The sequence below is a fragment of the Carettochelys insculpta genome, chromosome 4 (genome assembly GCF_033958435.1).
Source record: "Carettochelys insculpta isolate YL-2023 chromosome 4, ASM3395843v1, whole genome shotgun sequence".
In the NCBI taxonomy this organism is placed as follows: Eukaryota; Metazoa; Chordata; order Testudines; family Carettochelyidae; genus Carettochelys; species Carettochelys insculpta.
The window spans coordinates 24,049,646-24,064,825 of record NC_134140.1 but is presented as its reverse complement, the minus strand read 5'-3'; the positions used below and the strand labels follow the sequence as shown (position 1 = coordinate 24,064,825).

Below are 15,180 nucleotides of genomic sequence, written 5' to 3'. Positions count from 1 at the left end.
GACAGCACAAACATTCTTTCCTTATCCCCTTTTCTTATTCTGAGGAGGCTGATATCTCCTTTGGCAACCTGGAAGACATGGGAAGTTTCCATGAATCACTGCTATGACTTCTGATGATTTTTTTTGCGTGTGACCCAGCACAGAACAAAATTCATGAAGGCTGACAGACTTTTAAATCATGACACAGCAAGCATCCCTTCCACCCTGGGCTGATGGGCGATCGAACACATGACACAACGTGCCTCCTCACTGGGCTGGTGGGCTATAGTACACCCCCCCCCAGTGCATGTGCATGTCTGCAGTGACTTAATGCTTTATTTAACTCCTGCAGCCTGCTCTTAAATCATGGTGCTGTTTTAAGAAGCCCACGCAGCAAGCCCCCCCTCCCACCCTGTGCTGAAGGGCAGTCGGTCATGTGGCACAACCACCAATGCTCAGTGGCATGCCCCATCCAAGCAGGGGATGGGGTGCTTCCACGTTATTTTTTGCCTGCTAGTCAAAAATAGCTTACCTTTGTCCTCAAGATAAATGTCAACTGCAAAAGAACTTGAATCCGTCTCTGGTTGGATTCGTGCATTTTCACCCTTAAGAGTCCACAGAGTGACCTTGCTGTGGACCTATGTTCTTCCATAGAGACAGCCAGCCATTCATTCTCTCCTTATGCTCATTGTTCTGAGTAAAGATAAAAATGTTGCTACTGACCATGTACTGAATATTTCAATGTGTGTGTGTGTGGTTTTTTTTTTAACAGGAATTGACCTTGTAATAAGCAGGAGTGTGAGGACTGGTGCCCCTCTCCCCCCCCGCTTCTGAAGTGAGATTAACATACTCATGTAGGAGGAAGAAGACATGGCAGGAGCTCATTGCTGAGCACTTTGAAGAGGCACGAAAGGAACCTATGGAGGCCATTCTGGACAGATAAGACATGAAAGAAGGGAGAAAACAGATGATGGAAAATCAGCCTAAAATGTTGGACAATCATATTAAAGTTCTGTCCCTAATAGCCAGGCAGACAGAGATCATGGAATCACTACTTCAAAGAAGTAACTCTATACACCACATCCAGCACACGTGCCATTTCAGACCCCCTTCCCCATATTCAGTCTCCTCCCCTGTTCGGGACTGTATATCCCAAACACAATCCATGCCCTCCCTTTCAGTCCCCCCTCCCCATATTTAGTTCCCTCATCGGGGCACCAGAATGAAAGGGGGAAGGTCACAGAGACTCCTGCAGTCCACTTCCAGGGAATCACCATAGAGGAGGCACCTGATATTCCACCATACATGACATGATTATCGTGTTGTTTTCCCTTTACCCACTTCTTTGCCATTAAGGCCCTCTAAATAAAAACAATGTAGACTGGAAAAAGAAAGTTTCATTTGTTAGATAACCTGGTTTTAGGGTCCATGCTTTGGGGTTAGGTGTGGTGGTGAGCGGTGTCACACGGTTAGAGGTAGTTTCATAAGGGGCTAGCAAGCAGCATGCGATGGAGCAGGGAAGGAGGCGAGGTTTGCTAATCAGTGGCAGCAGATTCAGGTCCCTGCCTGGTCATTCATAAACTTGGTTTTGAAGGCTCCCCTGATTTGCGCTGTACCTCTCTGTGCCCTTCTGATTGCCCTTTTATTGGGCTGCTGATAATTACAGATGAGGAGATTTGTCTTTGCCTCCCATTCTAGTGTGGATTTCTCCTCCTTCACCTCACAAATGTTAGGCCCTTACGACAAGGGGCATATTTTTACTGAGGTCTAAGCAGGGCAGAAGGCACCTCAACCTGGCTTTTAAATGGCCAAAGGCACATTCTACCATGCTTTTGCACCAGCTCAGTGTGTAGTTGAAGAGTTTCTTATTGGGGTCCAGGGTGCCTGTGTATGGCTTCATGAGCCAAGGCAATGAGGGCTAGCAGGGTCATCGCAAATCACTATGGGTATTTTCATGTCCCCAGTGGTGATTTTCTGGTCTGGGAAGAAAGTAACACTCTGGAGCCTTCTAAATAGACCAGAATTCCTAAAGATATGTGCATCATGCACCTTTCCCAACCATCCCACTTTGATGTTGGTGAAATGACCTTTGTGATTCACCAACACCTGCAACATCATAGAAAAGTATCCCGGTGTCTAATATATAAGCATAGGTGGTCCAGTGCCAGGATGGGGATGTGTGTTCCATCTATTTTCCCACTGCAGCCTGGGAACCCACGTGCAGCAAAACCATCTACCATGTCCTGCACATTCCCCAGAGTCAGTGTCTTTCACAGGAAGAAGTTAGTGATTGCCTTGGCTACCTAGATGACAACAGTCTGACTGTAGGTTTGCCCACTCCAGATTGATTTCCCACTGTGTGGTAGTGCTCTGGCATTGCAAACTTCCACAGAGCAATTGCCACACTCTTGTAAACTGGCAAAGCAGGTCTCATTCTTGTATCGCTGCACTTTAGGGTGGAACACAGCAATTTACAAAGTTCCATGAAAGTGGCCTTACACATGCAGAAGTTTTTCAGCCACTGCTTATTGTCCCATGCCTACAAAACAGTGCGGTCTGAAGTCTGAGCTGGTTTCACAGGACCAGAACCTGCGCTACATGGTGTACAATGCATCTAGTGCTGCTATCAACTCCATGTTCCTCATCTCCCAATCTCAACGTGTGGAAATGCCCTCTGCCTCAAGGCACTAAATTCTCCAGGGGCATTACATTCAGAAGATACTGCAGTGCAGTGTGGAAAGTCACCATAAAACACGCTGCAAAAGATGGAGTGTCTGTGGATTCATGTAATGTCGTGTGGCAATCAATGTAAAAGTGGCACAAAAATTCCATTGGTTCTTTTTTCAGCGGGAAGTGGGAAGTGAGGGGAATGCACTATGGGATGACATTAGACAGCCAGAACCACTTGTGGCAACTTTTTTCCCCCCACAAGACACTGGTACAGAAACCCAAAATTCAATGGGGCTGCAGGAACTGTGGGACAGGTGCCCACAATGCACAGCTGCCACAGTTGAACTTAGGTGACTTAATGGGGACACACTAAATGAGCAGGTGAGGACACTCAACTTGAACTTGATAAAATCTAGTGTTAAAAATTCAACCGTAATAAATTTGACTTTATTCCCAAGTGTAGACATACCCTCCCTTATATTCAGTCTAGCTGTTCTCATTCTTTTCCTTATTCCTGTTCACTTTTTACTCCCACATTCATTTACTTGCTCTTTTCTCACTTTCTCATTTTACCATCTTCACCACTCATTTACCTCTTCTACCTCAAAATTAGTGATTGCCACTATTTCCCCTTCCCAAATGGTGATAAGATAGATCCTTCATTTCTTCGATGATCTGCTTCCTTGTCACCTGAAAAGAGAGGAGCAGCAGAGATGTAGAAAGTGGAGCATGGTGTCCAGTGACTTCATGTATTTTGGGGCTGAGAAGTTGGAGCCTTTTACCAAGAGTGCATCCAGGCTTTTTTCAAGATTCCCACTTCACCACATCATCTCAGTTACATTGCAGATATGCCCCCCTCCTCTTATCTTTCAAGACATTTTTCTTAAACTTATTGCTCTGAGCTGCTGTGTTACAATTTCAGGTGATAGACGCCTGTGCTTCTGTTTTAGGTGTTGCTAAAGCACTTGGCAAAAATACTACTGCCCATGCCACTGGTCCTCTGTGCAACTGGAATTTATCCATATTGAAAGCACCCAGCACGTGCTGGTGTTCAACATTCTTGAAAGTTTTACATAGTGTCACAGGCTGAGCTTGGCTGTAAGAGGGAGTCCAAATTTTAGCTCTGTCCTGTGTCATTTTTTCCCCCAGGTCAGGGCAGTTCTAGTTCTTACATACAGGTGCATGAGATTTGTAGATCTGACAGTAAAGCCTGTTGGGAAAGGAAGTGGAATAAAAAACGGGCTACTTTCTCAGTGTGAGGAGAGATCTACTCTGGCAAACTAGAAGACTCTTCAGCACTCCTCCTTTAGACTGAGACTTAAGAACTCAGGAGAGTGCCTCCTCTCCAACTTTCACCCTGGGTGTATAACACTATTGTTTAATTTTATTTTTAACTAAGAAGGCTGTAGTCTTACTCCATTGATTTCACACATTTGTAGAATCCCCTGGGCTGAAATAATGTGAGGTAACAACAGGGCAGTAATACCAAATAAAAACAATAAAGGTCCCTTGCACTGTATCTGGAGTGCACTAAAGCTTCTAAAATATACACATAATTGTTCTTTGCTTTTGATATTGCATCAGAAGTCTTTGAAACAGCCATGGCTGACTTGATTGCACTTTTTTACTGCTGCTTGGCAGGCTTCCAGCTTCTAGTAACGTTAAGATATGTTCTGTCCAAGGTGTGCACACCTCTGAAGAAGGCCTGAGATGCGTTCCAGTTCAACAGCTATACAATGCTGCCAAATAGTTTTCTTTGACTTAAAGAGGGTTGTGGGGGGTGTGTTACCTGGCTTTGGTCTCCTGCTAAAAATCCAGTCTTACTTGTTCAAGTAGCTTGAACAGACCCCTCTGCAGTTAGGGTTGATTTGTGTTATTCTATAATAAACTAGACTGCATTTTGAATGTGTAGTGTAAACACGTGAATACACTTTCCTAAAAGAAAAGTGTGAGCTCCAATTCTGACACAGAAATACAATATTTACCTTCATTTTTTCCACTTTTGCTTCAGTCTTGCATTCTGCTTGAAATAACTTGCATGCACTGGCCAAATTTAGGGAATAAGATGACTTTTAAATGTCTCTTTGCTACCTCTAACAGCTGCACTTTGATTTATTCAGCCCCAGTGGTTTAGGTTTGATAATTCCAGGCTTACAGTTGGAACATTCAGAAGGAATAAATACTTAAGTGTGCTTTTATAATCTATATAAGGACCTAGTCATTCTCTTTAATAAGAGTTACTCTCTTTTTCTACCTAATATCCTTGCAAAAGCTACACCTGCTAGGCATCCATGGTGAATCTTTTTTCCACTATGTGCTGAGAGACATTGGCATAGATAGTGGTATTTCTTTTGCTGCTGCTTAGTTCTGCCAGCACAGCTTTATCCTCTTTCTCTCCCCCACCTCCCTTAAGTAACAACGTCATGGATTTCCTGCACCCTCCATTCTGGAGCTTATTTGTACCTCTGGGAATTTATGGTTAGATGTGCCGCCGAGGTGAGCTGTTTGTTATGCTCATCATGCTGGCCAAACAGGAAGTGAAATTCAAACTTTCCTGGACCATTTCCTGCATACTTGAAGAGCAGCACAGCTGGAAGTGGTGGCCAGAATGGTCACATTGGGGCACTGTGGGGTATCTCCAGGAGGCCAGGAATGTCAACTCCACAACGCTCCATCTGCATTACCCTAAAGTCGACTACACAAAGTCTATTTTAGCATTACTCCTTGTGAAAAGGAGTACCAAAATAGGCCTTAGGAGTCATTACATTTGGTGAAATGGTCCTGTAGTGTGGACTGATTGCTTAGAAAATCGACCTAAGTCAGCTAAGTTGGCTCTAATGTCTTAGGGTAGACCAGGCCTTGCTTACGATTCCCACAACAATTGTAATTCAGTGAAGTTGCAAATGCTTGAAGCTAAAATTGCTACCACCATTTACAGATGTAGTATTCTCTATTTTAGCATATAAAGGTAATGGACTCCTAAATTGTGTGGAAGGCATAATTTTTTGCTTTATTTACATGCACGTAAATTGTATAAGTACAGATGTTAAATGTAATATTCTTAAGTAGAGTCCAGTGTGCTAGATGTCTTTTTATATGCAAGAAAATGACAGTAATATAGAGTATACAGAGTTGTGTCATATAAAAGAGTATGCAACAAAACTCTCCAATTTGAACGGTTGATAGTATTTTATAAATGGTAATATGCTCATGTTTCAGAGGTTAGACTTCGCTCACAAAAATTTGTTTCTAAGCACAAGTATTTAGCTTGATTATGTATCAAGCAAGGCATTTTCAACACATCTAATACTATGGAACCAGAGTATGTAATTGTTTTTGTTGACCCTGTGGTACAAGGCTAGTATTTTTTTTTTTAAGAATTTTTAATGTATGGCGTCATAGGTGTGAATTGCTTTTGAAGTGAGTGTAGGAAGACTTGTCTTTCCTTCCTCCCCAACCGTCAAGCATAGTAGTACGGGTTGCAAACAACACATCATCAATGTTTGTTCCTGTAACGTAAGAACTAGGCATCACCAAATGCAGGGAGTACAGTCATCAGCTCTCTACTAAGAAGCCCTTTGCTTCCGAATTTCTGTATCCAAAATGATATCCACCTAGAAGTGTGACCTCCCAGAAGATCCAGAACACTTCAGGTCCTTCTTCTGTCATCATGAGTGGTTCCTCCACCTGGATGTCACTAGGATCATCCTCCAGAAGTGGGAAACTTTTCAGGTGGACCTATTTGCTATCAGTTAAAACAGAAAATGTCATTGGTTTTGTTCTCTGCACAGCATTGGCAGGGGCTTGCTTTCAATGCCATTTTCCTCTCATGGGAGCAGAGGTGGAAAAAGTACCCAAAAATGTATTTGAGTAAAAGTGCATCTTATTTCATTTCTGGATACCTGAGTACAATCTAGATGTGACATGTTTGTGTGTGCACGTGTACTTTTACTCATGTAGTTATTCCAAAGGGACACCATTAACACGTACTTCAGCACACTCCCCCAGCTGTGCTTTTAGTCAAGTAACTTTTTTTGTGTACTTTTTCCATCTCTGCATGGGACCTCTCATCAGCAAGGTCCTCCTGCAGATCAAGAGTGCCAGGGCATTAGGCAGTCCCACAAACACTTCACTCCTGCAACCAGACTTTAACTCCTTGCACTTGACAATATGCATGCTGCATAACTAAGTCTCCAGGTGCAAGCCTACTCCATTTTTGTCAAACTGGTTCTATTAGGAAGCAGAAAATCCTCCACCAGGGTTAAATATGTGCATGACTCCAGGGGCTGCTAGAGATGGCTGTACAGATACCACTGGGGGCACATTTCCAAGAACTGTTACAAGAGGTAGGTAACTGTTTTTTTCAGAATCAGGATGAGGCTACAAATTTGTCATTACCACAGTAGCTAAAGCAAGGGTGGGGAACCTTTTTTAGGGTTGGGGGCCACTGAAAAAAATCATTCAGGGGCTACATAAAAGTGAGAAACCAAAACCCCCAACCCTTACCGATGTGGCCCCTGGCTGAGATACCTCACTGCCCCCGTGCTCCAGCACCGTGGGCAGGAGGGTTGAGAAGGTGGGGGACTGAGGATCAGGGCTTCTCACAGGCCAGATTAACTCTTCTGGGGGCCTGGAGTGGGACCAAAAATGGGGGTTGGGGGAATTCAGGGTTGAGTGTACATGAAGAGGCTGCTGGGGAGCCGGTGAGGGGTGGTGGGAGTGGGCTGGGGGTGGGGCCTCAGTGCCACACACTGCCACCACTGCTGCTGTCCTAGCCCCTGTCTGGGGAAACAGCAGCAGTGTGAGAGCTTCTCCAGGGATCTTTTAATCCTGCCACTGCCAGGTACTACCCCACAACCCACTGAATTCCAGCCAGTCAGAGTGGCCGGAAAGCCATTCCCCCCAACTGGGGGAATGGGGAGAGGAGTGTCGGAGGCAACACACAGCTGGAAGCTGCTTCCTCCCCTACTCCCAGGCAGAGCACTTGGGCTGGATCTGGCCTCGGCTTGCCCAGTATGGCTCACAAAGCTCAGATCTCCCCATTTTATACCATCATCTGTCTGATGCTGTGTAGGGGAGCCCTGAGCCTCATGGTCCAGATCCAGGCAAACCAGACCATGGACTAGGGTTTCCCACCCATGACCTAAAGGATGAGCAGAGCACCTTCATTCATTTTAGTGAATTTTTTTCTCTATTTTATGTTCTTCCACCAGAGCTTATAAAAGTTGAAGATGGATATTGGACTTTGTTGACATTTGTAGTGTGGCTTGTAAAAAAATCATGCAGGGTAACGTCATTAAAAGGCATTACATAAGATTCACAAGCTGATTCAAAATACAAATGTTGTTTCCACAAGTATGACCATGGAATTGCAGAGTCATGCCTGTTGTGGCAAGCTTTTAGTGTCTCAGCCATGTGCATTAGTATTGCGAGAACTAGTCTGTTGTAAATGTAAATGAAGCTTTAGAAATCAAAAATAAAATACTATATATTAATTGATTGAGAGATTTTTAGACAAAATCGATGTTTGTAAAAAAAAGAAAAGATTGAATCATTGTTTTGTAACTAAACTTGCTAAAATGAACTCCTTAACATCCTGGCTGCATTCAGAGGCCAATAGGGAGCAAACAGGACACTAAGATCTTGTCTACCCTACAAGTTATTTGGGATGTGAATAAGTCACACATCTGAATAACATAAGTTACCTATTTAGACAGTGCTATATCCACAAGAGTTTCTCCTACTGATGTCGTTGCCATCTCTCACAGAGGTAGGAGTTACAAAGCCATCAAAAGAGCTCTCTCCTGTCAGCTTAGAGAGTGTCTCCACTACAAGCGCTGAAAGTGCTGTCATATGGATGTGGCCTAAGATAATCTTTTTTGAGTATGATTAGAAATTGGACCATGTGATTTCCAGATCTTGATAGATTGTTTTCAAGAGAGATTTCTTTTCCCTTTTGGTGTCAGAATGCATTGTTACTTGTGGGATACTAAAATATAATTATTATCTAAACAGTTTCCTGTATTGAACACCGATTTGCAAAGAATGAGTGGCAGCCAGGAAAAGCAATGCTGGTGGGAAAAGGCACTTTATTCTCCTCTCTTTCCTGCATCACAGTGTGAAGGTAAGAGATCCATTGTTGAACTGTGTTGAAATTGCTTACTGTACAGATGACCAGAAATAGAACTATCAGCTATATGTAAATTTGCTTTTTATTCTAAATGCTGATTTGGGGGATAACAGCAGTGTAGTCAGATTAAATCACAATTTTAATAAACAGATCTCTTCATTGATGTCATTGATAACTTTTTAGAATTATTCTAGAATTATTATTAGAAAATATTTAAAAAATTACTTGCATTACCAGGTTGTTCTTGTTTTTGCCTTTCCCCCCGACACTATGGGCTATAAAATAATTGAGTCAGTTTCACGTCTGTTCCTAGATATTTTTTAATTTTATTAACCCCTTGCTGCAGTGTTTGGTTTACATACATAAAGAGTAACATTTATTCTTCCTCGAGTGTCCCCATGGGTGCTCCACGATAGGTGTCGGGCTCGCCCCGGCACCGCAGATCAGATCTTTCCAGCAGATTCTGCCAGACCGCGCATGCGCCGGCACGCGCTGCTCCCCTGCGCGCTCCTGGCCATGTGCGCGACCCGGTCCCCACCAGTTCCTTCTTAACTGCCATCAGCTGCAGACGGAATCTGCTCAGGCTGCGGCCAGAGTCAGCGTATTTAGAGTTTTTCAGAGTTTTAGAGTTTCTTTTCAGAGTTCTTAGTTAAATTGTTTGTTTCTTTATTGCAAAAAAAAACAATAAAATATATAAGAAGAAAGTCTTAGTAACGATAAGGAGGAGCAGAGGCAACCCGGGGACGTGAAGGCCAGTAGGCCTCCTGCTATGGCAGGCTGGAGTCCGTGAGAGGGGAACAGGCACAGAGAAGGTGCTAAGTACCCTATTAACAGCTCAAAGACTCACCGCAATGTCCTCTTCAGGATTCAAGAAGTGTGAGTCATGCCGCGAAGCTATGCCGGCCTCTGATGGGCACAGTCAATGTATTAGGTGCCTGGGGGAATCACACGTCACCCAGAAATGCTCCTTCTGTGCAAAGCTCACGGCCAGAGCCAGAAAGGATAGAGGAATGCGGCTGAAAATGCTGCTGTTTGATAAGGCCCTCCAACCAGACGTGCCGGAGAGGCCTCAATCAGAGGGACCCGCAGGGCTCCATAAAAGGAAGGCGGTGTCCCTCACCCCCTCGTTGCAGAAATGGAGGAAGCTCTCTCCAGCCCGATCCCTGCTGGTGGTCACAGCGAGCGGGACGGGCGTAGCACACAGCCCCAGCCTCAGTCACAAGCAAGCGGCAGCGCAGCAGCGCATGTGGCAGAGGCTGAGCCTCTGATTACTAAGCAGCCGGCCCGCGTATTCAGAGCGGTGGCCAGGCAAGCGCCGGAACCGGTGGCACAGACCCCCGCGGCACCAACGGTGCAGGGCCAACAGGCATGTAGCCTGCAGGCACCGGAGGAGACCACCCGTGCGGCACCGCAGATGAGCGTGCCGAGCGCAGTGCCGACAGTGGGGCCGAGATCCCTGGCACGGGGAGGGGCGGAGCCAGCCCCACAGGGGAGGGGAAAGGCAACAGCGAAAACCGGGCACCGCAGCCCTTCTCTGGACAGGGCTGCAGGGCTGCTCTCAACAAGTCCTCCCCTTATGCTGCGTACACCAACCAGGAGACGTGGGTCTCCCCCAGCCTACCCAGAGCCTCCTTCTCTGTTCCTCCAACCAGCGTCACCATGGCTCGGGCCACCCTCGCCTTTTCTGGGATTTGACCCTCTGGAGTACTACCACAAACCAGTTACACCATTGTCTCAGTCATCCAGACGATCTCGCTCCCCCAGACATCGGGGGTATGCACCTCGAGAGTGGTCCAGGTCTCCATCCCAGGAACCATGCCCGTGCTGCCACGGTCATCCTTATCACGCTGGGCATAGACACCACAGGCATACACTCAGGGGCAGGTCCCCCTCAACCGCCCAGTACCCCTGCGGGCACTCACGACGGGGACGGAAACACAGCTGTCTCAAGGGGAGCTGATTTTGGAACCCCGAATTTTTCCCTCACAAGCCTCCAGCGAGAGGGTGTACCACCGGCAGCAGGACCCTGAGAGTTCAAGGGAGGTCTACCCTAGTGGTTCCTCCTTGTCCTTCCCTGACGAGGCTACAGCCCCTGGGGATGTTGCCCCCCCGGACGACCTCAAACAGTTTCAGGAGCTGTTTAAAAGGGTGGCTTTCACGCAAGGCATCCAAACAGCAAAGGTGCAGGAGAAGCACCACAAGCTCCTCAAAAACCTGAGGCCTCCGGCCTTGTCCAAAATCGCTATCCCGCTCAACGAAGCAGTCATGGAGTCTGCTACTACCATATGGCAGACCCCGGCTTCCGCTCCACCTATAAACAAGAGGGCGGATAAGAAATACTTCGTCCCGGCGAAGGGCATGGAGTTCCTGTTTAGTCACCCACAACCAAATTCTTTGGTGGTAGAATCGTCTCAGCAGAGATCGAAGACTTCCCAGTACAAAGCGGGGGGAACGGATAGAGATGCCAAGAAGCTAGAGCTATTTGGCAGAAAGGTGTACTCCTCCCCCACCCTGCTGCTGAGAGTGGCTAATTATGCAGCACATCTAGCGAACCGCAATTTCGACAATTACTCCAGGCTTACTTCTCTCATGGATTCACTTCCAGAAGATAAGAAGCCGGTGCTGAAGGCCATCGTGCAAGAGGGCTATGCAGCTTCAAGGACGGGAGTCCAGATCGCCCTGGACGTAGTGGACATGGCGGCACGCTCAACGGCTACGGCAGTGGTCATGCGCAGGGAATCCTGGCTCCAGACATCGGGTATCCCGAGGGATCTGCAGGCAAAAATTGTCGATCTCCCTTTCGACACGCAGAAGTTGTTTGCAGAGTCAACTGATTTAGTCCTTCATTCCAGTAAAGACTCAAGAGCCACACTCAGAACCCTGGGTATTTATACCCCTCCATACAGAAAGAAAAAGTATTACCCTCAACAAAGGCGATACCCGTACCAGCCTCAGCGTTCTCAGTACCAACGGGGCTACGACCAAGGGCGGCATCAACAGCAGCAACAGTATAGAACTCCTAGGCGACGTTCCCAACAAGGCTGTGCATCCTCGGGGCAGGCCCAAAGGCAACAAGTTTGACGGACAGGTCGAGGGCTGCACTATTACTACCATCGCGCAATGTCATCCACAATTAATGTTCCATCATCGCCTCCGACCGTTCCACTCACAATGGCAAAAGATCACCACAGACAAGTGGGTACTAGAGATCATAGCCACGGGTTACGTGATCCCCTTCCAGTCGCTCCCACCGCCAAGACCTCCGCCCAGGCCTCATCTCAGGGATGCCTCCCATGAGGCGAAACTCAAGCACGAGGTGGACCACCTGATGCTTATAGGGGCGGTGGAAAGAGTGCCGGAGTGACTCCAGGGGAAAGGGTTTTATTCACGATACTTCCTCACAGAGAAGAAAACAGGAGGCTGGAGGCCCATCCTAGATCTTCAAGGCCTCAATCGGTACTTGCGCAAACAACGCTTTCGGATGATCACAGTCGCCTCTATACTCATGGCACTGGACTATAGAGATTGGTTTGCAGCCCTCGACTCACAAGATGCGTATTTTCATATAACGATCCACCCGGCTCACAGACATTTTCTCCGGTTTATGGTCGGCAAAGAACATTTCCAATACAAGGTTCTGCCGTTCAGCCTCTCCTCGGCCCCCAGAGTCTTAACCAAGACCCTGGCAGTGGTGTCAGCCTACTTGCACAGATGGGGTATTTATATTCCCATATCTGGACGACTGCCTACTGAAAGTGGCCTCGAAGGCGGAGGTACTACGCATGATACGCGTAACAGCAAACACGTTTTCTTCACTGGGCCTGGTCATCAACCTTGCGAAGTCAAAGATCGACCCCACACAGGACATAGAGTTCATAGGGGCACGCATAAATTCTATCACAGCAAGGGTTTATCTACCCGATGCTCGCTTTCACGCCATAGGTTCCCTGGTACAAGTCATTATATACAGCTCCACGGTGTCGGTTTTAACGTGCTTGCAGCTGCTCGGCCACATGGCAGCGGCAACGTTCGTGGTACAGAACACCAGATTGCATATGTGCAACCTACAACATTGGCTGGCGAGCGTTTACAAGCTGGCATCCCATACCGTCCGCAGGGTGGTGTTGCCCACGACAGAGGTGCGCGGATCCCTGCAATGGTGGGTAAACCCTAAGAACATGCTAACAGGGGTACCCTTTCACCAACCACAAATCTCTATTTTTCTCACCACCGACGCCTCCCACATAGGGTGGGGAGCACATATTGGCGAAAAGGTGATGCAAGGACTGTGGTCCCCTACGGAACAGTCACTGCATATAAATATACTAGAGCTCAGAGCGGTGTTCAACGCCTGCAAACACTTTCAAGACCACATACAAGGCAAGGTAGTCGAGATCAGTACAGACAATATCTCCACCATGTTTTATATAAATCAACAAGGCGGAGCTCGATCCCGTGCCTTATGTGCGGAAGCAGTCCGGCTGTGGAACTGGTGCATCGCCAACAATATAACGTTGAAAGCCTCGTACTTACCAGGCGCTCACAGTGTGAAGGCAGACCAGCTGAGCAGGCACTTCGCACTCACTCACGAGTGGCAGATCCGCTCCGATCTGCTACGACCGATTTTTCATGCATGGGGGTTTCCCCAGATAGACCTGTTTGCCACTCAGCACAACAAGAAGTGCCCCTAATACTGCTCCAGGGCAGGACTGGGGCGGGGGTCCTTGGGGGACGCGTTCGCGATTTCATGGAAGGACCCACTGCTTTACGCGTTCCCCCCCACGGTGCTCATCCACAAGGTCCTGCAGAAAGCCAGGAGGGAGAGAGCCTGCATGATCCTAGTGGTCCCCACATGGGATCGACAGCAATGGTTCCCCTTGCTTCTCCGCATGTCGGATCATCCACCGCTTCCCCTTCCGGTAGCGCTGGACCTGCTCACGCAGGCTCAGGGGTCCATAGTACATCCACACCCCCGAGGCCTGCGCCTACAAGCATGGTTAATCCATGGCTCAGCTCCCTAGAAAGTACATGTACGGAGGGAGTACAACAAGTCCTGGAAAGTAGCCAAAGGATCTCCACCAGGAAGATCTACAAACAGAAATGTCCTCGATTCACTGCATGGTGTTCCGCCAAGCAGTTAGCTCCCCTTGAAGTGCCTATACCTGTCATACTAGAATACTTACTGGACCTCAAGAGAGGCGGGCTCTCCCTCTCCTCGTTGAAGGTCCATTTCGCCGCTATATCGGTTTTTCGGCATGAAGAGGAAGGGCCCACGGTGTTTGCCCATCCTATTGTTACCAGGTTCCTGAAGGGGCTGGTAAACCTGTACCCCCCTTGGAAACCGCTTCCACCATCATGGAGCTTGGACCTGGTGCTCAGCGCGCTAACGGGACCACCCCTTGAACCCTTAGCCACGGTTTCCCTCCGTCTCCTTACAATGAAGACGACCTTCCTTCTTGCAATCACGTCAGCTCGCAGGGTGAGTGAGCTCGCAGCAGTTATGGCAACGCCGCCCTGCACGGTATTCTCAAAGGAGGCGGTAACCTTACGGCTGCACCCAGCCTTTGTTCCAAAAGTTTCTTCAGAGTTCCATCTTAACGAACCTATAGTTTTACCCTTGTTTTACCCGAAGCCTCATAGCTCCAGCAAGGAGGCACGCCTGCACCTCCTGGACGTGAGGAGGGCGTTGGCCTTCTACACAGACAGAACTAAGTCCTTCCGGAAAACGGACAGACTCTTAGTCTCTCTCGCTCCCAGGTCAAAAGCAGAGGGTCTCTCTTCACAGAGAATCTCGAAGCTCATTGTGTCCTTCATGAAGATTTGCGACGAACTTCGAAAGACTCCTTTACTGGCCCCGCCTAGGGCTCATTCCACCCGGGTGGTGGCGGCATCAACAGCCTTTTTCAAGGGCATCGCGTTAAAAGACATCTGCAGAGCAGCAACCTGGTCATCCTATGACACCTTCGCCAAGCATTATGCTCTACACCGGGTATTCCAAGAGGATACCCGTCTCTCGACAGCAGTCCTTTCGGGGGCAAGCTGCACATACCCCGATTACCCACCTCCTTTCTTGGGTTACTGCTGGGTAGTCACCTATCGTGGAGCACCCACGGGGACACTCGAGGAAGAAAGAGAAGTTACTCACCGTAGTAACGATGGTTCTTCGAGATGTGTCCCCGTGGGTGCTCCACCACCCGCCCATCCTCCCCGCTTCGGATCTCTGTTTGGTGTTTTTCAGGAGCATCCGAGGCAGTTGGTCAAAGAACTGGCAGGGACCAGATCGCGCACGTGGCCGGGAGCGCGCAGGGGAGTGGCGTGCGCCGGCGCATGCGCGGTCCGGCAGAATCTGCTGGAAAGGTCCGATCTGCGGCGCCGGGGTGAGCCCGACACCTATCGTGGAG

The 15,180-nt window shown here is 47.9% G+C and overlaps 1 protein-coding gene across 5 annotated transcripts in view; it reads left to right on the top strand.

Moving 5' to 3' along the window:
* The window catches only part of KIAA0232 (KIAA0232 ortholog), a 149,217-nt gene that overhangs the window by 118,305 nt on the left and 15,732 nt on the right, over window positions 1–15,180 (top strand). For 4 of the 5 annotated variants that reach the window (XM_074992451.1, XM_074992449.1, XM_074992450.1 and 1 more), the window contains one exon: window positions 8,665–8,773. In XM_074992451.1, coding sequence (XP_074848552.1) covers window positions 8,665–8,773 — 109 coding nt within the window. Of the gene's footprint in view, window positions 1–751; window positions 1,399–8,664; window positions 8,774–15,180 lie in introns of those variants that run through there. The other variant, XM_074992452.1, reaches the window with a different exon arrangement.